Below are 23,487 nucleotides of genomic sequence, written 5' to 3'. Positions count from 1 at the left end.
CAGCCTCACATAAACACACACATCTTGGCTGCTTGTACATCTTCTGCCGTGAAGTGTCTTTTGGGGCAACTGTTAGTAAGACCTCTCTCTCTGTCTCCTTACCAGGTCTGTAAGAGCTTTATGGATACTCAGCTTTCATTATTTATAAAAATATGACTAACTTAAGGAACTATCATGGTGTTGTCACAGCACGGTTCACATCTTACTAATGGCTGACTTCTGATGACCAGGACATTTAGTGATTTACTGAAAGGCCTATGCACAAACACTTCCCTGCATTCTCTCCCTCTACCTCAAGATCATATATAGCCACGGCATTTCCTGTTTCGATGAGAAGAATCTCTTATATGTCACACCGTAAACTGTGCTAACCTCAGCACTGTTAATTTAATTTTTACTTGAGAATTGGACAGAAAATTGTTTTGACTTTATTCCTTTTACTATTTCTGAACAGGCCTAACAAACACAGAATTCTGTTAGCATTCTTGCAGTGAAATATAACTTGGAAGCTATCTACAATCAAAGATTTCATGGGTGATAAAAATAAAGGTATATGTAAACCTTTAGCTTAAAGGACAAATTACAGAGAAAAACCTACAGCTGTTGGGAACTTTAATCATTTCAGAACAGGGATGGATTTAAAGATATTTCTGGAAAATTCTTATTTAATAGTACCATAAACCATGGAGTGATAGTCAGATGCCTTGCTTGGTGGGTAAATGAAAATCCCCCATCTCAGGTAGCTTTAATCGATAAAAATATCATAAAATTCCCGATGACAATATATTTGATATTTACCTAAAACATTTAATGCCATCTGTGGATACACTATGATATATGCAAATCTGAAAATTACCCTGAACTGTTACAATGTGTGAGGTGGAAGTGATACTCTACTGTGTATGTTGGCTTTTTGCCACTGTGACAAATACGTGAGGAAAAACCGTAAGGAGGTAAGACTTCCTTCAGCGATGGTTACAGAGTCCGGGGCTGGTGTGCTCCTTTTCTGTGGTCTGTGGTCAGATGTAACATGGCAGCCAGAGCACACAGCGGAACAGAAGGAAGGATGGCCGGAAGGGCCTGGCATAGCGTAGCTCTCAAAGGCACTTCCTGCAATGACCTCGCCTTCCAGGCAGCCCACATCCTAGATTCCAGCACCTCCTGAGAGAGCACCATTGGATAGGGCCACACCTTCAGTACTTAAGTATGTGAGGTACATTTCATATTCAAACTGTAACAGGTTCCTCAACAATGCAGTGTCCATTAAAAAACAAAGTAAATAAAAAATTAAACAACCCAGTTAATAAATGAACTAATAAGATGAAAAGATAGTTCTCAAAAGATGCAATGTAAGTTGCCAACAAACATATGAAAGGATGTTCAACTTAACTGGCCATCAGAGAAATGCAAATCAAAACTACATTGAGATTCCATGTCACTCCAGTTAGGACGGCAGCCCTCAAGAAAACAAGCGGCACTATTGGGGACACAGACAAAGCAGCAGAAGGGACATGTGTCATTGCTGGTGGGAATGTAAGCAAGGCCAGCCACTGCAGAAGTCAGTATGGGGTTTCTCAAGAACACTAGAAACAGATCTTCCATATGACCCCACTGTACAACTTGTAGGGTAACTGAAAACAAATAAAAATGTGAGGAATGAAATGTGTAATGTGGGGAAATGTAAAGCAATGTTTAATCAAGAAGCATGGGGACTTGCATGTTAATCAGCTGATGCAGAGACAGTATGTAGGAAGAGAACAGCCCGCAGTGCACGACTCCTCAAAGGTAACGCACCATAACACCATTACTATTGAGAGAACCAGCGAGAAAGAATCAGCCCAACATCTACTCCCTTCCAGTGCCTTCTGCATACCTCAGTACTGTACCTTGGGAAAGCAGACAATGCTACAAAGTAAGCAGAGATGCCTTACTTTGGGAATATAAGTTTTACATGAGGTAGATTAAGGGAGGAAATTGTAGAGAAATTCCAAATCACATACATACTCAACAAAACGGAATGAAGGTAAGAAAAGGAAGAGTAGGGTATATGACAAAGAAATGCTCAGGAAAGCTTTAAAAACACAATGAGAGGAAGTAACAGGGACCTGGGCATGGAGTGAGAAAGTGGCCGAGACCTAGCTACATGTGGTCGTTGCTCTGCAGTGAAGGGAAACCAAGTGACGAGCGAGCAAGCAGAGGCAGATTCTAAGGGCTGGAAAGATGTTCAAGCACACAACAACAACTGGAACGAGGAAGGAGAGAGATCTGCCTTAGATCACTGCTGAGGAGAGAGCTCTGCCTTAGATCACCGCTGAGGAGAGAGCTCTGCTTTAGATCACTGCTGAGGAGAGAGCTCTGCTTTAGATCACTGCTGAGGAGAGAGCTCTGCTTTAGATGACTGCTGAGGAGAGAGATCTGCCTCAGATCACTGCTGAGGAGAGAGCTCTGCTTTAGATCACTGCTGAGGAGAGAGATCTGCCTTAGATGACTGCTGAGGAGAGAGATCTGCCTTAGATGACTGCTGAGGAGAGAGATCTGTTTTAGATGACTGCTGAGGAGAGAGCTCTGCTTTAGATGACTGCTGAGGAGAGAGATCTGCCTTAGATGACTGCTGAGGAGAGAGATCTGCTTTAGATGACTGCTGAGGAGAGAGCTCTGCCTTAGATGACTGCTGAGGAGAGAGCTCTGCCTTAGATGACTGCTGAGGAGAGAGCTCTGCTTTAGATCACTGCTGAGGAGAGAGCTCTGCCTTAGATGACTGCTGAGGAGAGAGCTCTGCTTTAGATCACTGCTGAGGAGAGAGCTCTGCCTTAGATGACTGCTGAGGAGAGAGCTCTGCTTTAGATCACTGCTGAGGACATTCACATAAATAAATAGAAGGGCCTGGTAGCAGAAGGAAGAAAATAAGAACTCGTATTGCTTTGATTTTTAAGGTATGTGTTTCACATTTTTCCATTTCCAAAGTAGAGAAACAAGTTACCTTTCACCAACATGTACAAGTCAATGGCAATTTTTGTAATTCATGATGCCAAAGAACAGAATTATCGTTTTGAACAGTGATGAATTTAAATTACTCTGCTAAATTAAAAATCAATAGTTTTACATTATTTCCTCTGAGTTTGAGGATGTCCCGAGTCTATGATCTTCAATACAAGCAGCTTACTACTGCAGCCCAAATGCTACTACTATGGACCTCTGCCTATCCCTGCAGACATTATGAAGCAGGCAATAAAGTAAACAGTGTACATGTAGGAAACGTGTTGGGGGGGGATGTTCACACTGTTAGACAGGGAATGGCAATGGCCCCAGCTGGAACTGTTTCGGGAGGACTAGCAGGTGTGGCTTTCTTGGGGGAGGTGTGTCACTGGAGGCAGGCTTTGAGGTTTCCAAAGACTCATGTGATCCCTAGTGCTCTTTCTTTGCCTCAAGGTTGTGGTTCCAGATGTAAGGTCTCAGCTGTTCCTGCCACCATACTATGCTTCTGCTCCACCATCACAGACTCTCACCCTCTGAAAACATAAGCCAATTAAACTCTTTCTTTTAATACTAGCCTTGGCCATGGTTCTTTGTCTCAGCAGTAAATAAAGTAACTAATATACCCCACAAAAAGTGAGTAGAAGATTCTATAATGTAGATACTTGTATTTTAGGGGGGTGGTGGTAGGAAGTTGAATGTTGTATATAAACAAGTGAAATAAGTTTACGCACCCAAAAATCTTATGTGTCTTATTTTATAATCATATCCTGATTGTGACTCTTTTGAAGAGAAAATGACTAAAGGAAACTGAGGAACATTACCCCTGCTTTTCAGAGCACATATCTCAGTGAGAGTGAGTGAGCTGCTCAATTTTGTGGGATTCCGAGTACTTTGTTTGTTTTTCTCCAGCATTACAAATAAATATTTCTACAAACACAGTACTTACCAAGCATTGTAGGGTAAATATCCACAAGAGAAACAAGATTTGGTACTTGTACGTTGACCTTAATTCCTGGTCCCATCATCAAGAGTGGAACATGGGCACTTGCTTCATACATACTCATTTTATAAAACTGGCGGTGCTCCATGGCCATCTCTCCGTGGTCTGCCGTGTATATAACAATAGTTTTCTGAAGAAGATCTAACTCACGAAGGGTCAAAATAATTTCACCTACCGTAAAAGTCAAGAGAGTTCTTTGGGTTAGCTTTAGTTGGTGTTTTAGTTTGCCACACTGAGTTTAAACCAGAGTTTGTTGCAATTCCTCTTACCATCTAAGTAAAACCTAATGCTCTCACATGCTTTCTCCTCAGCTGGCAGACTAGAGAGAGGAAGGGAGGCAGTATCTACAGGATCACCTCTTCAGCTTCTGTCTGAGAATATGTGAGGTCAGAGGGGCATCTTCCTCTCAGTGTCTCAAATGGGCACAGACAGATGAGTCCAGATGTCATGCTGGACATAACTCAGATGTTAATGAAGATTGCTACCACTACTGACCCACACTTTCTGCACAGTAAGAGGGGTTATGAGCAATCTGAACTTCCAGGCTGTCTCTTCTTCTAGGTCCTTATGCAGCTGCCATTGTATCCTCCTAAAGCAGGCTTAGTTATAGATATCCCACCTTAAAGAAGGATGAGCCATGAGCACATGGCGTTACTTGGGAATAATTAACAGTAATGTTCTGAGAGGCTTTGTCTCTTTGACTTGATAGCTGCTTCCCATTGGAATTATGAGAATCACAAGAAAGCATAGTGCAGAGAAAGGAGAAACTCTATTTTGCTAGATCTTGAATTTGAGGTATAAGGGTCTATATTAAATACATGTATTTGTAGGTCCAGTCAGAGTTGAGGTCCAATGCTCTACAGAATTAAGAACTCATGATCTTTTAACTGGACAAAAGGAATTGATTACTACATTTTTTCTTCTCTACTCCTCTTTCCCCTCAATAGTATTCCTTGCACACTCTGATGGATGCCTTATTTCTACAAGATCTGATAACCTAGTCTTGTCATATGTCTAATTAAAACTTCAGATAATATTAGGCATGTTCAGGGTGGTATGGCCTTAGACTAAAACGTTCTTCAACTTCCTATATCTAACTCTTTAGGAGGACACACAAGTTCCTCCTCTATTCTCCATACTTAGCTCCCTCAACTATCTGGTAAAGCCTTACCTTCCAGCATTCCTAGACTACAAAGTGTGCCCTGAAAGCTCACAGACCCCAGTCTGACAGCTGGGGAACCAGCATAGGACTGAACTAGGACCCCTGAACGTGGGGGGTTGATGGTCTGTGGTCTCTCGACTTTTTGGCCTTATCAAAAATCCCGGTACTGGATGACCATGTGTGTCTCAGACTCAGGGAACCCTGGCCCCTGATTTGTGCTTGAGGGACCACAACAATCAGTCTGCCTTTCATATCCGATCCTCCCTTAGTCTCTGGGACGTTGGAGAGTATAGGCTTTGGATCTTCTACGACCATATTAAACCATGTGCCCGCTTACTGGCACCTCACACTCTACCAGTGATCCACAGTTGAGAGTGTGGCCTCTGCTCATTTTCACTTGTCTGTTTCCCTCCTCTTCCCGAATTCTAAATCTCTCCACCTGCCACAGTGGTGTCCCGCAGCTTCTGGTCATGGCTAAGCCTGTCTCAGGGCGGGAGCCTCCTTCCACCTGGGAATGTCCTGTTTCGCTAGAACTCTTATGTTCCTGTTCAAAATGTCTCTCACCCTCCTGTTTGTCCTATCTCTGCTGCCCTTCTACCGTGTTTTGAAAGGGGTAAACTAAGCTCAATGACTTCACTTCTAATAATTTAGAAATAAAGGGACCAGACCCTCACTCAGCCCCCTGCTTTAGCAGCCACGGCAGGCTACAGAAAAGGCCTCTGACACAAGGAAACTCCAGATCCTCTGGCCTCCCAGAGCCTAGGGCCAAAACTGAACACAAAGAAACTCCAGATCCCACCCCCCAGCCTTCTAGACACTTGATTCCTGGGAACTGTTTGGTCACAGAAGAAACTCCAGGGGGGACCAAAACCTCTCCTCCAGTCTCCAGGTTATAGTTCTGAAAACTATCGGTATCTATCTACAACAGGCCACCTGCAAGTAACAAGACAATGTCATAGAAACCACAGAATGTCCCCTCTCAGCACTCACCATTGAAAATAATTGGCACACAGGTATTTCATGCCAAAACAGGACTTTGAAAAATTCTCCTGATTGTTCCCAAATGTCAACCAATCAGAAACCAACCCGTACCTACTGATGTCATCCTGTAACTTTTGTCTTTAACTAGCAGTAGACAGGGACCTTCACTCCCTCTGGAGGCTGTGAGACAGCTAGTCAGACGGGATTCCTGCCATGAGTGGATGAACAATTAAAACCTTGCTTTTGCAGTCTGGTGGGTCTGTCTTCCTGGTGGTCTCTGGGGACTGTGTGACTTGGGCACAACAGTTTCTTCTCCGTGCAGACGCCAGGAGCTCACAGTGAGCTGACCTGGGGCAGCATCTGCTTGGCACGCTCTCAGAGTTTTTTATTTTTCTTTTTTTCCCCACAAATGAGGTTTTCGGGCTTTGTCCTGACTGATGCAGTCATTCCTCAGACCCACAGGGAATCTCTCAGGTTTTGTACCCCAGCACTGTCCATAGAATGATGCATCCATTCCTCAGACCTACAGTGGTTTTTTTGGATGTTGTGACCCCTGGACTTTGGTGTCCTGTGGTTTCACACATCTTTCTGCCTCACTCATGGAGAAAAAAATCCAACAAAATCGTATCTCAAAACTTTCTAACTCCTGCGAGCAGACAGGAGCATGCTTATGGAAGCAGCCATCTTGACCACGTGGCCCAGCTGTAGGCCCGCCTACTCCATGGGTCACTCCCTTTCCTTGGCCTATGCAGAGGGGACAGTCTAGCCCGCTCCTGCTGACATTTTGCCTTTTATTTTTGCCTCTAATTTCTTCTTTCATTGGCTCTGTTGCGTATGGCTCAGACAACTATGCACACAAAAGCCTTGCCTGTTCCATCTGCAGCCGTTCTGTCTGCTGTCTCTTTAAATCTCCTTCTGTTTGCTACAATGTGCAAATCAGAGATTACATGCTGGTTCTCCCTTTTTACTTTTATCCAGTCCTGTTTTATATATCTGCTTGCCTCTGTACATGTGATTTAAATTTAACTTATATATAAATGCAAGCTAACTCTATGCAACTTAAATTCAACTTAAATTCAAAATTGTTATATATCTTTAAATGGTGGCAAACATTTAAGGTTATAAAGGTCTATTTCAAATTAACAAATATTTATGCCACCCAGTCCTTCCTTTCAGCTGTTTACAAAGGCTAAGCGTCTATTACAAAAGGGGATTTTTCTCTACTTCTTTGTCCGTTAGAGGTGTCAATTTAATCTATTAAGATAAGACCAGCTACAGTCAGGCTAGAGGGCTCTGAAAAAAACATCCCTCCACAGCCTCTCAGCTTCAACCCAGTTCTCCAAACAGATCCTGCAACTAATCTGTATCCATACAAATTAATTACAGGAATAAAGCCTTACCTAGTCACCTATGTGCTTAAGGCAAGTAATGAAAGACAAATTTTGTATGCTGAGATATACTAAAAAGATAGACAGTCCTCGAATGTTCAGAGATCCAGAGAATATGACATTTAAAATGTTTTATTAAAAAGCTTTTTATAACTGAGAGACAGGCCAGCTGCTGGCCCCACCCCATTTCCTTCAAGAAGACTGGTGGGCACTGAAGAAACTCCACCCACAAGAGTGGTAGCGCTAGCCACTGAGCAATCCTGCTTTTAACCTCAACTGCTGCAAAGGACTCTTCGGACTGTGGACAAGAGGACAATGGAATCGACTTTCTCCATGTTGCTTGGGCCAACAGTAGGCAAGTCTTCCTAAAGTTCCTAATCCACAGGTTCCACACTATCAGCAGAAGGCAGTTGTCCTTAAAGCCCCCGCCCTCCACAGTTATGGAGTACTTTGGAAGTGGCTGTACATGCAGTCAGCTAGCAAGTCTCTCTCATTCTCTAATAATTAACTCAGGCAAAATCTTATCCTTTTCAAGAACTCTGATGCTTTTGACGACTGGAAGCTTTGCCAGCTTAAAGCAACAGCCAAAGCTCCAACTGTCACAAAACAGATTTCAGGAACAGGTATTTTAAGGTTTATCTATGTGAAGAAGGTAATGTAAGGTGTATGAATTAAAGTTATGAAGTCTGGGGATAAACAGGCTTCAGTGATGACAAATAAAGTGAGCTGAGTCATTCAAAAGAATGAAACATGCTCCAGACCTCTCTCTTTCATTATGCTGCTGTTCATAGTCTTCACATTAATCAGTGAAGTTTTAGTAAACTACTAGTCCAACTCTGATAGAGTCCTAAACACTATACCACTATAAGATAACTACAAGGTCAAAATTAAGGTACTTTTTATTATGCCAAAAATATCTGTCAATTTAAAACATGTTAATGCTTTCAGCCAAGTCGCTTTTAACATGAATATGCTGCTAATGTGTCTAATACTTATGCTTTCACAAACTCAAAGGATTCCTGTAAGTTCCAGGGAGCCGAACTGGACCCACCCAAACAGGTCAGATTCACTCCAGATATTATTAAACCTTCTCGGGTCCTGGGACTCCTTTCCCTCATCTTGGGACCCCTCAGAAGCTCCTCCCTCATTTTATAATCCTCCCCTCAGTACCAGGATCTATGAAAACAATGCGTTTCTAAATTAACCTTGTCCTCTACTCTGCTCACATCTCGCCAGGTCTACAGAGGCACCAGAATTCCAAGTAGCCAGGACTGCAATGGAACAACCAGCCAGCCCAGGACCTGGCAGCACCCCAGCTTTCTCAGGGCCCCCAGATAAGTAGGAAGCACTCTTGAGAACTCCACATCCTTATTCTCTAACTTTCCAAGCCTAACACCCCACCTTTTAATAATAAATAAAGGTAGGAATCTAAGGACTCAGGCACTCTGCTGGCCAGCCCCTGTCACCTGGCAGAATGCACTCAGGCAGTACCTTGGTCAGGCCAGGGTTCCATGAGTACAGTCTGCACGCAGGTGCAAAGGACCCCTCTAAAAGACAGACCCTGCCCACTTACACTCTCTTACTCTCTTTGCTCTCCTTTCTTGCTCTGTCGCCCTTTAATAAACTCCATGGCTAATGTGTCTCTTGGTTCATGTTCCACCGCACACCTGGAAAATTTAAGCGAAAGAACAACAGGTGGGGGGCATGGGAGGAGGGGAGGGAGAGGGAAATGAGATTGGTATGTAAAATAAGATTGTTTCTAATTTAAATAAAAATTTATAAAAAAGTGTACCCTGAAGAGTCGATTAGTTTATACCTTTTCTGGTACCTCTGTGCTGAATGTCCATTTTCTTACCCTTCCTTGTAACATGAGTCAACTCAAGCATTAGCTGGGGAAGCCTTCCCTGCTCTCCCCACACACTGAATCACTCTGTTCCCCGAGCTCCCTCTGGTTTCTTCACAGACGCACTAATGCATTGTAAACCTGGTGTTTATCTATACGTATGTGTGTCTATGAGCATGCGTGAGCCATAGTACTGGGGTGGAGGCCGAGGGCAACTCTGGGAGTTGGTTCTTTCCTCCTTCTAAGCTTGATGACAAGCATTTTACCGACCTCTTTGTGAAGTCCACATCTATGCTCTGTGATATAACTTTCTTTGCTCTTCTTTCTTAATGTTCATGCATGGAAGAGTATGTGTTATTATATGTATGTAAAGTAAAAATTATAAAGAGTATTTTGAAATATATTGTCCATTTCTCTCTCTAAAGAATTAAACACCAATTTAAGACATTACAACTATTTCTCCACCTCAGGGCCTTCGTATTTTCTGCTTCATCTAGCTGGAACATCCTTGTTTTTGATTTACATTGCTGGCCTGACCTCACAACAGCTCTCAGGAGCGTCTCCCAGACATCTGTTAGTTTCCCAGTCTTACCTGTCCCTCCACAGTTCACGTCACTTCCCTACAACATCTGCTCCCAGCCAGGCTCAGCATCTGCTCACTCTTTTTTCACGCTGAAGACACTGGGAGAGCTGTGCTGTTCCACTGCTGCAGCACAGAGCACACAGTGTTCCACATTAGAAAATGTACTTGCAAACCTTCGAAAGCCACTGGGGAATGCAGATGAGTAAACGTTTCCAGTGTCAGGAAATACCAATGAAATATGGCCCAATGGTCATATGCTACATCAAAACTAACTGTCATAGTTATGGCTAAAGAAAAGCTTAGCATATCGTTATGAGGGAGAACTTGGAGCCATGTGTGGTGGTGTGCACTAATCCAGTGCTTGTGAGACAGCAGCAGAAAAATCAGGAACTCAAGGCCAGCCTAAGCTACATAGTGGGTTCAAGGTTACTCTCAAGCACACACACACACACACACACACACACACACACACACACTGAAAACTTGAAAGTCCTTGCTATTTTTCATATATACATTGATTATATAAATAATGTGCCTGCATGGCTTCCTTTTTTCTTCCTCTGTATTCTATTTACTCAGTGAACACCTCTAATAACAAACACTGTTTGTCCTCAAAGTCTTTCTGTATACAGAAAGAAGTGCTGCCCACACTTCACCAATGCAGTTATGTTCTACCCCCAAAATGTAGCAAAGTAAGTGACACTATGTTGTGAAAACAACTTGTCATCAAAACAGCTGCTGATTTTTAAAAACAAGGTTTCCTAATGTAGGAAGTGGAAACAGCATTAATGTGACCAGAGAGAACTCTTTGACAACCATCTCATGGAAGTAGGCTTGTCTGAGCTGACTCTGAGCCTGAATGTCAGGAAACCCAATGATTGCAACAGAGGAAATGGATCTGAGCTGGGGGTAAGCCTTACTCTAAAGGGTCTAGGGAGAATGAATCTGCTACAAGTGTGGAAACACTATAAGTGCTAACAAACGAGTCCCTCTCTTAAAAAAATATTAGAGACATTAAAATGAGACTGGTACATGTACAGTAAAACCATTAAAATGGCAGTAAATATTGGGGTGTTAATTATTTACACTGAAGATATTTTCTACACAGAGAATGTTTACCTTAGAGCTAGAAAATTATAGAAATAATTTCATCTACAACTTTTATCAACAAGTGACTTTTTCTATCATTACATAAAAATATTACTTGATAACCTGTGATACTAAGCATATGTAAGAAATTAACATCTGCTCGGAGAAAAGTTAGTTTAATTCCTCTATCCATCGAACACCTGATGACCATTCTCCTGGGATTCCAAAGAAGGTGTTTGCAAATCACCAAACTGATTCCTCTACATCAGTGTTTGGAATGTGAAACTCGTCCTGTCTTGGAAGCAAAGCTGCCTCACAATTATGTGCTTGTCACATGCTCCCATGTTTAGCCAAGTACAGACATGTTGAAGGCCACTAGTGCTTTGTTTCAAACAGAAAACTGCTTACTATGACTTTTTATGTATGAACAAATCTGAGAACTTATGAATAACTAAAATAGAAAGGGCCCTTTATTCTGTTGTTAATGTATTTTTGTGAGCTAAGAGCCTCAAAGTTCTAAGTCTGAGGGACCTAAGAAATATCTGAGATGCTTCTGCAAGCCTCAACCAGCACAGTCACAATTTGTTGGGAAATCGTACCTTTTTCCCTGTAATTGTTTACTAATTATACCACCTACCTAGCATGGCATCTGTTTCAGCACACATAGCATAATAAAACGCTCTAATATTCTTAATTTCCTCTTCAGTAAATTTCCCTGTGCAGTTTTTTGTATAGGAAGAGTAATAGTCCACAGGGTGCATTTCTGACAAAGCCAGCCACTTTGGGATTTTGATGGCATCATAAGCTACCTGAAAAGGAAGAAGAAAAAGCTTTACACGAGCAAAGTCACAATATACCTTTCTCCCAACAGGTATCTGTGGCAAACCTCACAATGTTTCATACACAGGATGGTTGAAAAGAACAGCAATGAAGTATGCCAATTCTCCAAGCAAGAGTAACCCTCATTTACACTATCTGGAGAAGGAGTGTTTCAGATTTTGATAAGCTTTCTTCGAAAGGTCATAAAGAGAACAGATTTGTCTCCCAAGGATAACTCCATGAGACACTTCACAAGAGTGGATAATGAAAGAAGACTCAACAAAGATGGACACTCAGTAAAGAGATGAAAAGTGCTATGACTGGAGTGAATTCAAATTACACATATAGGACATAATCCATGAAAGGCTAGTCTTGGGATGCTCATAGTGCAGCTCTCTCAAAGAATTCAGAATCACAGTCAGAGGACTGGACATCAATCATCACAAGGAAGACCAGTTTGAAGAAAAGGATTGAGAGTCACATAGAGAAACTGGTAAAAATGTTCACATTGAAGGAACTTTTACAGATATGTTTATATTGGAAGCCAAAGAGTAAAAATGTAGAGAGTTGATCCAAATAAAGAGAGAAATAGACAATCTGCAAAGTCAAGAGAAGATGCTTGTTGAACAGGGGAAGACGGGCACTGCTCACACTGCACAGGGGAAGACGGTCACGGCTCACACTGCGCAGGGGAAGACAGGCACTGCACAGGGGAAGACAGGCACTGCACAGGGGAAGACGGGCACTGCTCACACTGCACAGGGGAAGACGGTCACGGCTCACACTGCACAGGGGAAGACGGGCACTGCACAGGGGAAGACGGGCACTGCACAGGGGAAGGCGGGCACTGCTCACACTGCACAGGGGAAGACGAGCACTGCTCACACTGCACAGGGGAAGACAGGCACTGCACAGGGGAAGGCGGGCACTGCTCACACTGCACAGGGGAAGGCGGGCACTGCTCACACTGCACAGGGGAAGACGGGCACTGCTCACACTGCACAGGGGAAGACAGGCACTGCACAGGGGAAGGCGGGCACTGCTCACACTGCACAGGGGAAGACGGTCACGGCTCACACTGCACAGGGGAAGATGGGCACTGCACAGGGGAAGACGGGCACTGCTCACACTGCACAGGGGAAGACGGGCACTGCTCACACTGCACAGGGGAAGATGGGCACTGCACAGGGGAAGACGGGCACTGCACAGGGGAAGGCGGGCACTGCTCACACTGCACAGGGGAAGACGGGCACTGCTCACACTGCACAGGGGAAGGCGGGCACTGCTCACACTGCACAGGGGAAGACGGGCACTGCTCACACTGCACAGGGAAAGGCGGGCACTGATCACACTGCACAGGGAAAGGCGGGCACTGCTCACACTGCACAGGGGAAGACGGGTACTGCTCACACTGCACAGGGGAAGACGGGTACTGCTCACACTGCACAGGGGAAGACGGGCACTGCACAGGGGAAGACGGGCACTGCTCACACTGCACAGGGGAAGATGGGCACTGCTCACACTGCACAGGGGAAGGCGGGCACTGCTCACACTGCACAGGGAAAGGCGGGCACTGCTCACACTGCACAGGGGAAGGCGGGCACTGCTCACACTGCACAGGGGAAGGCGGGCACTGCTCACACTGCACAGGGGAAGGCGGGCACTGCTTACACTGCACAGGGGAAGGCGGGCACTGCTCACACTGCACAGGGGAAGACGGGCACTGCTTACACTGCACAGGGGAAGGCGGGCACTGCTCACACCGCACAGGGGAAGATGGGCATGGCTCATACTGTACCTAGTACACTTTTTATTACACTGATCCCAAGCATTTCTAAATAATAGATTTTTCTATTTCTATCTTGACAAACCAAAGCATAATTTTATATAATTTGACAGATGTTTTAAAAATTTTTAGAAAAAAAGGGTATCTTCTTCCTTTTGACAATTAAGATTATTTTTCAGTTTTATTCTGCATCGTTATTTTTATTATCCTGAACTGGGGATGTGAAGCCTGCCCACACTCCAAAGATAATGTCTTTCAGCTCCTTTTTATAGACATATGTAAATTTATGTTAGTAAATTCTAATATTTTATTTCCAAAATATATCATCCTTTTAACAAAACCATTACTGTTTCAGTTTAAAAGTATAAATTTCCAATTTTTCCATAAAAATGATAAAAGTGAAAAACTGAGCCAACACCAGGTGTCATTGCATGTGATATCAATGTCGACTTTTGAGCACACACAGAATCCTTACCTTTTCAAGCCAATACAGAGATGTGCGAAATGTAGAAGCACCAAAGTTTTCTCCTGAAGAAGGTGAAGGGTAAGGGTGTGGCAAATTCAACCCCAAGTAAAGGACGAATGGTTTGGTGTCGTTAGCGGCTTCCTGTCTCAGCCAGCCGATCGCTCTGTCTGTGTTCTGCCAGTCCTTTTCCATAACTCTCCTTCTGTCCTTATCAGGGATGAGATTAACCACAGGCCTGCCTTCTTGTCTGAGTAAGAATGCAACGTCTCTTGTCCACGCTTCCACACGGTTACTGAGGGTGTCAGAACACAGCCATATCAGAGAACACTCACGCAGGGTTAGAAACTGCCTAAACAAAGCTGGAAAGCAACAGGAGAAACTTATTTAAAAACTGTGGAAAACAACTGATTATTAATTTGTGTTAAGATTATTACAGATTGCTTAGATTAGTTAATTTTTCTTAGAGAAAGATATTCAGTTGTGCTGGCTTGTTTTATGTCAACTTGACGTAAGCTAGAGTTATCTGAAAGGAGGGAACCTCAATTAAGAAATTGCTTCAGCTTTCAGGCACTTTCTTAATTACTGATTGATGGGGGAGAGCCAAGCCCATTGTGGGTGGTGCCAGCCCTGGGCTGCCGGTCCTGGGTTCTATAAGAAAGCAGGTTGAGCAAGCCATGGGGAGCAAGTCAGTAAGAAGCACCTCTCCATGCCTCTGCCTCAGCTCCTGCCTCCAGGTTTCTGCCCTGCAGGGAGTTCCTGTTCTGACCTCCTTCAGTGATATCAGAACAGTGCTGTGGAAGCGTGAGCCAAATAAACTCCTTTCTTCCAGAGCTGCTTTGGTCATGATGCTTTATCACACTGATAGTAACCCTAAGAAAGACAGTACTTACAGTATTTCATATTCCTAGTGTTTTTCCCATTGCATTTTCTAGCATTTTAGTATCTTTCTCTCAGAAGAGACCATTTCTAACCAAAGTCACTATAATTTCTTTGCATCACTATAAAGCTTCTACCCCCATTTGTACTTCTTATGTTTCTAAATTCTATGTTTTAATATGCTCTGTTTTGGTCATGGTCTGAACTGTCATAATATTGATGCAACTTTTTTAGTCACTAGAGTCTAGGTATGTTTTTGTCTTTGCTGCCTGACTTACACATTAATGACCTAACTCAATTTTAGTCTTTATCACATACTGTTTGCTGTTTTCAAGAAATGTCCAGAGTTATGAAGCTGACACTGCTGTTTGCAGAGGACACTCAGCATCGCCGAGAAACATGTTTACAGTCTTTACTAGTATAAGTGCCTCTGAAGTGCTCTATCGGATTAGAAACATTTTTTAAGAATCCAGAGAACAACCCCAACAGAAAACAACGGCCTAGTTTTCTTTTACAAACATGGACACCTTTAAAATCTGACTTTATTATCACCCTTCACTAAACTGTGACTTTTTCCTTTCTAATACAGACAGGAAACTACCTAACATACCACCAACTAATTGCTGCATGAATTTGTCTGTGAGGTTTTCTGTGCCAGGTCTCCTGCTATAACAGCGGGTACAACTCATAGGTAACAAGGAATAACATATGTAGTAGCAAGTGCATCCGAAGAAAAATCACACATTGCATCAACTATGAGAAACGAGCTTTTTTTGAATGTGAAGCAGCAGCGTAGCAAAACTGCAGCTTTCTGGGTCTCCCACGAAACCTGCCAGTCTAACTTCTACAGCTCTGCTGGTCCTCTCCACACTGTTTTTGATGGAACTGGAGAAGCAATGATTCTTTTGTATAGGCAAATGATAGTTCTAAAATTTCCCTTCCAAATTTCTGAACCATGTAATAAATTTTATGTTAAAAAAGGAATCCACCATTCCCTATTGAATGCTCTTTTGTTATTATGAATAAACTTCAGATTTGTTCTTACTTTCATATTTTATATCAGAGACTAAATCTTACCCTGATCAGCAATTATGAAAATTCTGGCAAGAAATGTGAGTTGGACTTACGATCCTTTGCGGGGTCATGGTTGGGAGTGATGCAGTTAAACAAAACCCAAGGCTCAGAGTAGATCCGAAAACCAAGTCATGAGCCAGGTGACTAAGGATCAAAGTGCCATTGATGCCTGCCCCTGGGGCCACTAAACCTGTACTGGATTCAAAATTGTTTCCTAGTTCCATTGAGAGAAGTGTGTAATAGGCCTTGGCTGAAGACTGATAATCCAATCCCTAATCAATGTATGCAAGTCCTTATATTACAGTCATGCTCCTGATACCCTGAGAAACCCCCAATCTTGTGAATTCATTTTATGGAAACATTTCATGGCATTCCAGAAGTAAGAATATTGTCTTAGTTACTTCCCCATTACTGTGATAGAACACCATGGCCAAGGTAACTTCTATAGACTGTATCTGGGGTTTACAGTTCCAGGGTTATGACCAGCATGGCAGGGTCATGGTAGCAGGCAGACAGGCACGGTGCCAGAGCAGCAGCTGAGACATCACTCCTCAGTTCAGAAGCAGGAGCCTAAAGTCTACCTTCAGTGACATACCTTCTCCAAGGCCACACCTCTCGATCTTTCCCAAACAGTTCCACCAAAAGGGACCATGTTTTAAAACAAATGAGCCTATAGTGGCCATGCTCACTGAAACCACTACATTCCACTCCCTGGCCCCCACAGGCTTTCATATATCATAATGCAAAATTCACTTAGTCTAACTTTAAAAGTCCGCATAATCTATTGCAATCTCAACACTGTTGAAAAGGCCAAAGTTCAACGTCTCTTCTGAAATTTATGGCAATCTCTTAAGTGTAACATTCCATAAAATCACAATCAACTTACACACATTACCATTCTGAAAGAGAGGATGGGGACATACTGAGGAAATAATGAACCCAAGCTAGACCAGAACCAGCAGGACAAACTCTTATCCTGTAGCTCCTTGTGTGAAGTCAAAGGGCTTAGACGGTGCCACACTTCCAGCTTTGCTGACAGCATCACACTTCTCTTGGTTAGTCTGGTCCGCCTCCCTGTAAGCAGCTGTCCCTGGCAGACATCCCACGGCTCTGGTGTCTCCACCGCCACCACTGTCTAGGCTTCACTTTTACAGCTTCACCCACTCAATAGCCTCTCAGGTCCTTCATGCAGGAACTTCCCTTCCATACACCTGACCTGGCTGGTTTCCTTAATCTCCCAGGAAGGTTCTGTAACCCTTTCTTCCTGAATCCTTCAGGACTCTAAAACCTGAAGCATGTGGCCTGATGCTGCCAAGTTCCTGTGCTTGCTTGAGATGGACCTTGGCCCCTCCCTGAATTATATTGGTAGCTGCTTGAGGAGGAAATCCCTCTTCTTCTACAAGCTGCATGATTAGCTGGGTGGGGTCTGGCCCGAGCCACTCTCATTATTCCATTATTCCATTTGCCCCAGGCCTCTCAACGCTGAGTGTCCGCCTTGGCTCTATCATTAACTCTTACTCCTCTAACTGGGCATTTTGTGTTTCCTTTTGCCCTGTTCATTCTCCTTTTATGTAGACCTGCATAAAAGTGATAACAAATAATCATACCACAGAGGCAACATTAGGTTTCCTTGAAATGTCCTGGACCAAGAAAATCAATTCATTATTTTTCAGTTTACCTTCAGGCAAATTTTGAGGAAAGGGCAGGAAACAGCCATAGTTTTGCCAAAATATCACAAGAATGGTCTCTAGCCCAGTTTCTAATATTGCTCTCCTCTGAAACCTTGAGCTGGACTTGCATAATTCCACACTGCTCTCAGTACCACTGTCTTCCAAGCTCCTACTAGGATGTCCCACTAATCCCCACTTATAGCTTTCAAAGGCTTTCCTAATCCACGGTTCCCAAGTCTTCCACACTTCTTCCAAAAGCAGCATGACCACACCTGTCTCCACAATGCCTCCGGGCTCATTCCATGTCTGTCCTACTTACTTTTTGATTGCTATGATAAGACACCACAACCAAGGCAACTTAGAAAAGAGCATCTATTTGGACTTACAGTTTCAGGGGCTATGACCATCATGGCAGGGAGCCTCAGGGCAGCAGGCATGGTACTAGAGCAGTAGCTAAGGGCTCCCATGTCAGTCTACAAGCACGAGGCAGAGAGAAGTAACTGGGAATTGTGTGAGCTTCTGAAAGCTCACAGCCCACCCCCAATGACACACCTTCTCCAATTAGGCTACACCTCCCAACCTTTCCCACACAGTTCTACCAACTGGGGACCAAGTATTTAAATATAGGAGCCCGTGGGGGCAGCTCTCAGGAGAAATTTGTGCAATTCCATGCAATCGCAAAAGGCAGGGGTTGTAAGGCTTGTTGACTGGATTCCACATCATCCAATCTTTCCCACCGAAAGGATGTTTATTCTGTACCAGGCACCGCTACACGCTTACTTTCATTTACTCCTGTTATAGCATCTTCAATATTAAACCAGATAAGACTCAGCTGTTCAATGAGTGATTAGATTCCAACTTATACGGGGCCCACACTTAGAGAAGTAAGAGACTTGCCCAGGACAAGGATGTAGACAGGGTAACACTGCTCACACACTGTGCTGTCTGCACTCTCTCTCTGCTACATTCTCAAAGCAAAGCAGAACACAGGGAGACTCAGACCCAGAAGACCCACCTTGTCCCTGGTGAAAACCACATCAAGGACATTTTAGTAAGATTAGGTATGTGCTGCAGTAGAGCGTGGCATGAAATCAGACAGTACGCAGGCGTGGTCTCAGAAACCATGCAGCAGGTGTGGGATTCTAGTGAAATGAGAGAATAATAATGCACCCAAAGCACGTAAGTCATGTGACCGATTAGTGTATATTTAAAGATCACCACTGAGGATGAGATCACCCAGAGGCCATTTTGATAACTCAAGCAGGAATGACAGGAACCTGGTGGGGGCAGTAATCAAGTAAGATGGGGATGCTTTATATAGAACCAACAACGCGTGGTGATGAAAGACAGAGGGAGACTCGGGATGTTAGCATGACTTCTGAATTCGTAGTGTGGCTATATTTTATATCTTAAACACAGAAAAGGAGGGAACTTTAATATTAGAAAGAACAACAAAATAACTCAGATTATTCTAGTTTTAATACTCAGATAATTCTAGTGTTAATACTCAGATTATTCTAGTTTTAATACTCAGATAATTCCAGTGTTAATACTCAGACAATTCCAGTATTAATATTCAGATTATTCTAGTATTGGTTTAACTGCAAACTCACTGGACTACATCCTGAGGGCTTGCTTAATAAGTTACCACCGAATGAGTCACTTAAAGCAGCAGTGTGTGCGTCCACACCTCCAGAGACTAAGTCTGACTAGTGTGTCGGCAGAGCCATACTCCTCCTAAAGGCTCTGCGAGACTGTCGGCTGTCGTCCTGGTTTATGGTGACTCCAGGGATTCTGTCACATTCCTAACTTGTTCTGGTTTCACTCCAGTCCCTGCTTCTGACCTTAACTGTCCCATTATGCATCTGTGCCTTTCTCCTGCTAAACAACAGTGGAAGGTACTGCATTTTCATTTATCCTAAGTACAGAGTTTGTCTTCTTGAGATGCTTAACGGTTACATCTGTAACTGGGATCATTTCCAAATGAGTTAACGCTCTACAGACCCAGTGCTCATGACGTCTGGGTGGGACATTGTTCAGTTCATCACCCTGAGTGCTACTTTTATGACATTTGGTTTTCAGTTCTTTCACTTATCATCTCTCATCAATATTATTATTATTATTGTCACTCGCAACGATCACTTACTGAGCACAGGTGCTGCCTAGTCTTGTGTTTTTGTTGGGAGTCCCAGGTTTGCAGGAGGAACTGTAGGACTTGGGGTATGCTTTTACATCAAAGTGCACAAAGCAAAATCAGCACAAAGAGATACCCAACCAGACACAGGCTTCCGAGCAGAGAGCTAGGGTACCCAGATTCTCCCAGTTCGAAACTGTGACTAAGGGATGACACACTGTTGCGATTCAATACATGTGAAGTAGTATTTTCACTTAAGAGAACTTTTTACTGAAGGCTAATCATTTGGGCACCTTGGACCTACCCTATACCAAACTTCTTGTCTCTGAAGAAAGCTGATTGTTTACCATAAATCACACCAAACAAACACTTCGGGCCATGTTTACAGTTATAGAATGGTGGAAAACACCTTTGAAACCCAAGATCCCAGATACCAGCCAGGGCCAATCATTTGTGTAGGAAAATAGTGTTAAGGTAAGTTTCAGGTCTGCATGTCAGCACTTTACTGGATAATTATCTAGTTCAGTCATCACATTAATTAAAGTTAAGAGAGCTCAGGTGTGTTCAAGATTACACAACCACAAGTTTAGTAGTAATTACTGAAACAAGAATTCAAAATTAGGCAATCTGGTTCTACAACTTTACTCTCCAACACAATCTTAGCTGCTCATTTATGTTTGTGGTGGTGTGGGTAGAGCCCAGGGTCTTGTGCATATAAGCACATTCTCTAACACTGAGCCAAATCCCTACTAAGATATCTGCTTGTCTTTTGAAGGTTTACTAAAATGAAAGAAAAGTTATAGTAGTTTCAAGGTCTAGAAAACTATCAAAGGTAAATAGAAGTCTACTGTTACAAAGATTGTAAAATGAAAAAAGTGTTATATGACAGAAACTCACAAAGTAATTCACAGGCTAAATTATTTCACAAATATTAAAATTCACTAATTATAGATATTAATGTTTTAGACAAAAACCCATCAGGATATTAACAATTTTAATAGTTTCAGAAGATTAAAGAAAGTTAAGCTTTAGCCAAACTGGCACAACTGAGGGAATAAGAAAATGATTTTAAGCCTTGTGGTAAAGAGTACGTGAATGTGTGACTAGCGTTGGGTTAACTTCTCTGTTTTAATTTTTACCTAATGGAATGATGTCCTGAAGTATAGTCTAGTTTTCCAAATTTTTGAGTCTGATAGCCATGCTTTTCCATGACATCCATCCACGTTGTATAATTTGGAGCAAGACCCTTAAAATTATTCCAAGATTCTGTTAAGTGAGTGAAGAGGCCACTCCACATTGCTGAGGGAAAAAGAGAAATAAAAAAAAACTGATTAAGGCAAAGCTTAACAATTTAACTATAAACAGTTACTCTGAGAGTGTGGCTGGCTGTTTTACAGTCTGTGACCTGGAATAAGGAATGCCATCACTTGAGACAGTCTCCAGCTATTTCTCATTCTACTCATTTTATCAGAGGGAAAGCCCTACAAGCAGTTTGTATTTCTATTCTTCAGATGAACCCACCAAGGCCTAGAGATTAAGCTGATTAAGGTATTTGTTGTATTTATGGCTAGAATTAAACATAAAGCTTGCACATTTGGTGTTTTTCAGTCATAAAAGCTACCTGTATTTTTTCTAATCTTTTAAAGCATAAGTTAGTGGACTGACAGTTATAGACACTGTTTTCTGTAGAAGGGGACTTTTCTCCTTCTTTTCTGGTCCCACTGGACCAGTTTTCTCTCCACCCACCAAGTCCCTGTAGCTGCTTATGGAATAACCACTCTGAGGCTGAATATCAATTACTGTTGTTTGGCCAATGGCTTCTTACTAGCTAGCTCTCTCTTAAAATATTAACCCATCTCTATTAATCTGTGTATCACCATATGGCTGTAGCTTACTGGTGATGCCCTGGCATCTTGTTTCCCAGGTGGCTACATGGCATTTGACCTCACCCTCCTTCTCTCTCTATCCATGTTTGGAATACTGCCTAGGGATATTTTGCCTGGCCATTAGCTGAAACGGCTTTGTTCACCAACCAATAAAAGCAACATATATATGCAGCCTACATAAGGACATCCTACATCAGTTTCCCTTACATCTTCAAGGACTTTTCCATTCATTATCTTTCACCAGGTTTTTCTAAGAAAAAGAAAGAAACAAGAATGTTATGTGTTCTCTCAAATCTTAACAAACACTTCTCCTTTTCTCCTTTCTGTGTGCAAACACAGTAAGCTCATTCTTTCCCCTGTGTGCATATGCATGTCTAGGGTGTCTCCCTAAATAGTTTTTAAGGTAAGATCTCTGTCACTGAACCTGGAGTTTGCTGTATGGCTTGACTGGCTAGTCAGCAAGCCCCAGGGATCTTTCTGTCTGTTAGCGTTCCAGGCATGCACTGCCACACCCAATTTATCATTACCTTTTTAATACACAGTGCTGAGTATTCAAACTCCAGTCTCATGCCTGGCAGCAAGCACTTTATCAAGTGAGCCATCTTCCAAGCCCCTCTCTTCTTTTCTGATCTAAGAAAATACTCACTGAGAGGTGGGGTTTGAATCACAATAACAACAGTTCTGGTATGTCCTCTCACGTTATTTGACCATTTTGTTTTAGTTTTCTTCTGCAAACTGGGCTAATACCAATAACCATGCTCCTGGAAGTATGAGGATCATACACCAAAATATTAGAAGATATTTAGAATATCTCCAAATGCAGCAAGAATACACCAATCATTTTTATCACTGTCATTCCTTGTCAGAATATGTTTTTTGTTTTTTTTTTTTTGTTTTTTTTTTTTTTGGGGAAGACGCCTTAGTGAGACTTCCAGAGTTTGCTAACCCTTTCTCATTTGTTCTTGCACTTGACAACCGTGTTTACTGTGAGGGCACCCGTAGCATTCTGTAGATGAGGAAACTGGGCTACTTCCGTTAAAGGGCTCACTGAGGGTTAGAATCATCTTAACCCTAGCTGGGGCTCCTGGTCAACGCAGGATAGAAGTTAGCAAACATGATTTTACATATGATATGTCCTTTGTCATTGAAATATCAATTAGGATAATGTAGGGTTCCTTTAACCGTTGGTTACCAGATAGTGCTAATGTGTCTAAAATTTATCTTTTCACAAAGAATTCTTGTAAGTTACAGAGAGCCGAATTGGACGCACCCAAACAGGACAGATTCACTGCAGATAAATATTATTCACTCTTCCCCTGGTCCCAGGACTCCCTTCCTTCATCTTGGGACCCCTCGGGGATCCCACCCTTAAGATCCTCCTCCCCTCAAGTACCAGGACCTAAGAAAAATCTTTTTCTTAAACTTAACCTTGTTCTCTGCTCTGCCAACACCTTGCCAGTCTAAGAGGTGCCATAGAGTTCCATACATCCAGGACTGTGATACAGCAACCAGCTACCCCAGGACGTGGTAGCACCCCAGCATTCCCAGGTCCCCCAAAGATGGCTGACACCCCCCATGTCAGCAGGAAGTAGTCTTGAGAACTCATTGCCCTCATTCCCTAACCTGCCAGCCTAACTCCTCACCTTTTTAATAACAAGAAAAGGTGGGAATCTAAGGACTCAGGCACTCTGCTGGCCACCCCTGTCACCTGGCAGAATGCACTCAGGCAGTACTGTGGTCAGCCCAGGCTTCCA

At 42.9% G+C, this 23,487-nt stretch overlaps 1 protein-coding gene across 7 annotated transcripts in view; it reads right to left on the bottom strand.

The window, feature by feature from the left end:
• Positions 1 to 23,487, bottom strand: part of Arsk (arylsulfatase family member K) — a 37,290-nt gene that overhangs the window by 9,090 nt on the left and 4,713 nt on the right. For 4 of the 7 annotated variants that reach the window (XM_040729061.1, XM_040729062.1, XM_005065522.4 and 1 more), the window contains 4 exons: positions 20,987 to 21,146; positions 14,103 to 14,385; positions 11,660 to 11,831; positions 3,923 to 4,147 (listed from right to left, as the gene is read on the bottom strand). In XM_040729061.1, coding sequence (XP_040584995.1) covers positions 3,923 to 4,147; positions 11,660 to 11,831; positions 14,103 to 14,385; positions 20,987 to 21,146 — 840 coding nt within the window. Of the gene's footprint in view, positions 1 to 3,922; positions 4,148 to 11,659; positions 11,832 to 14,102; positions 14,453 to 20,986; positions 21,147 to 21,940; positions 21,965 to 22,260; positions 22,495 to 23,487 lie in introns of those variants that run through there. The other 3 variants (XM_040729063.1, XM_013125907.3, XM_021223604.2) reach the window with 3 other exon arrangements.

The sequence above is a fragment of the Mesocricetus auratus genome, unplaced genomic scaffold (genome assembly GCF_017639785.1).
Source record: "Mesocricetus auratus isolate SY011 unplaced genomic scaffold, BCM_Maur_2.0 Super-Scaffold_100020, whole genome shotgun sequence".
Taxonomy (NCBI): Eukaryota; Metazoa; Chordata; class Mammalia; order Rodentia; family Cricetidae; genus Mesocricetus; species Mesocricetus auratus.
Note: the sequence above shows the minus strand (reverse complement) of the source record. Positions and strands in the feature narration are given on the sequence as shown.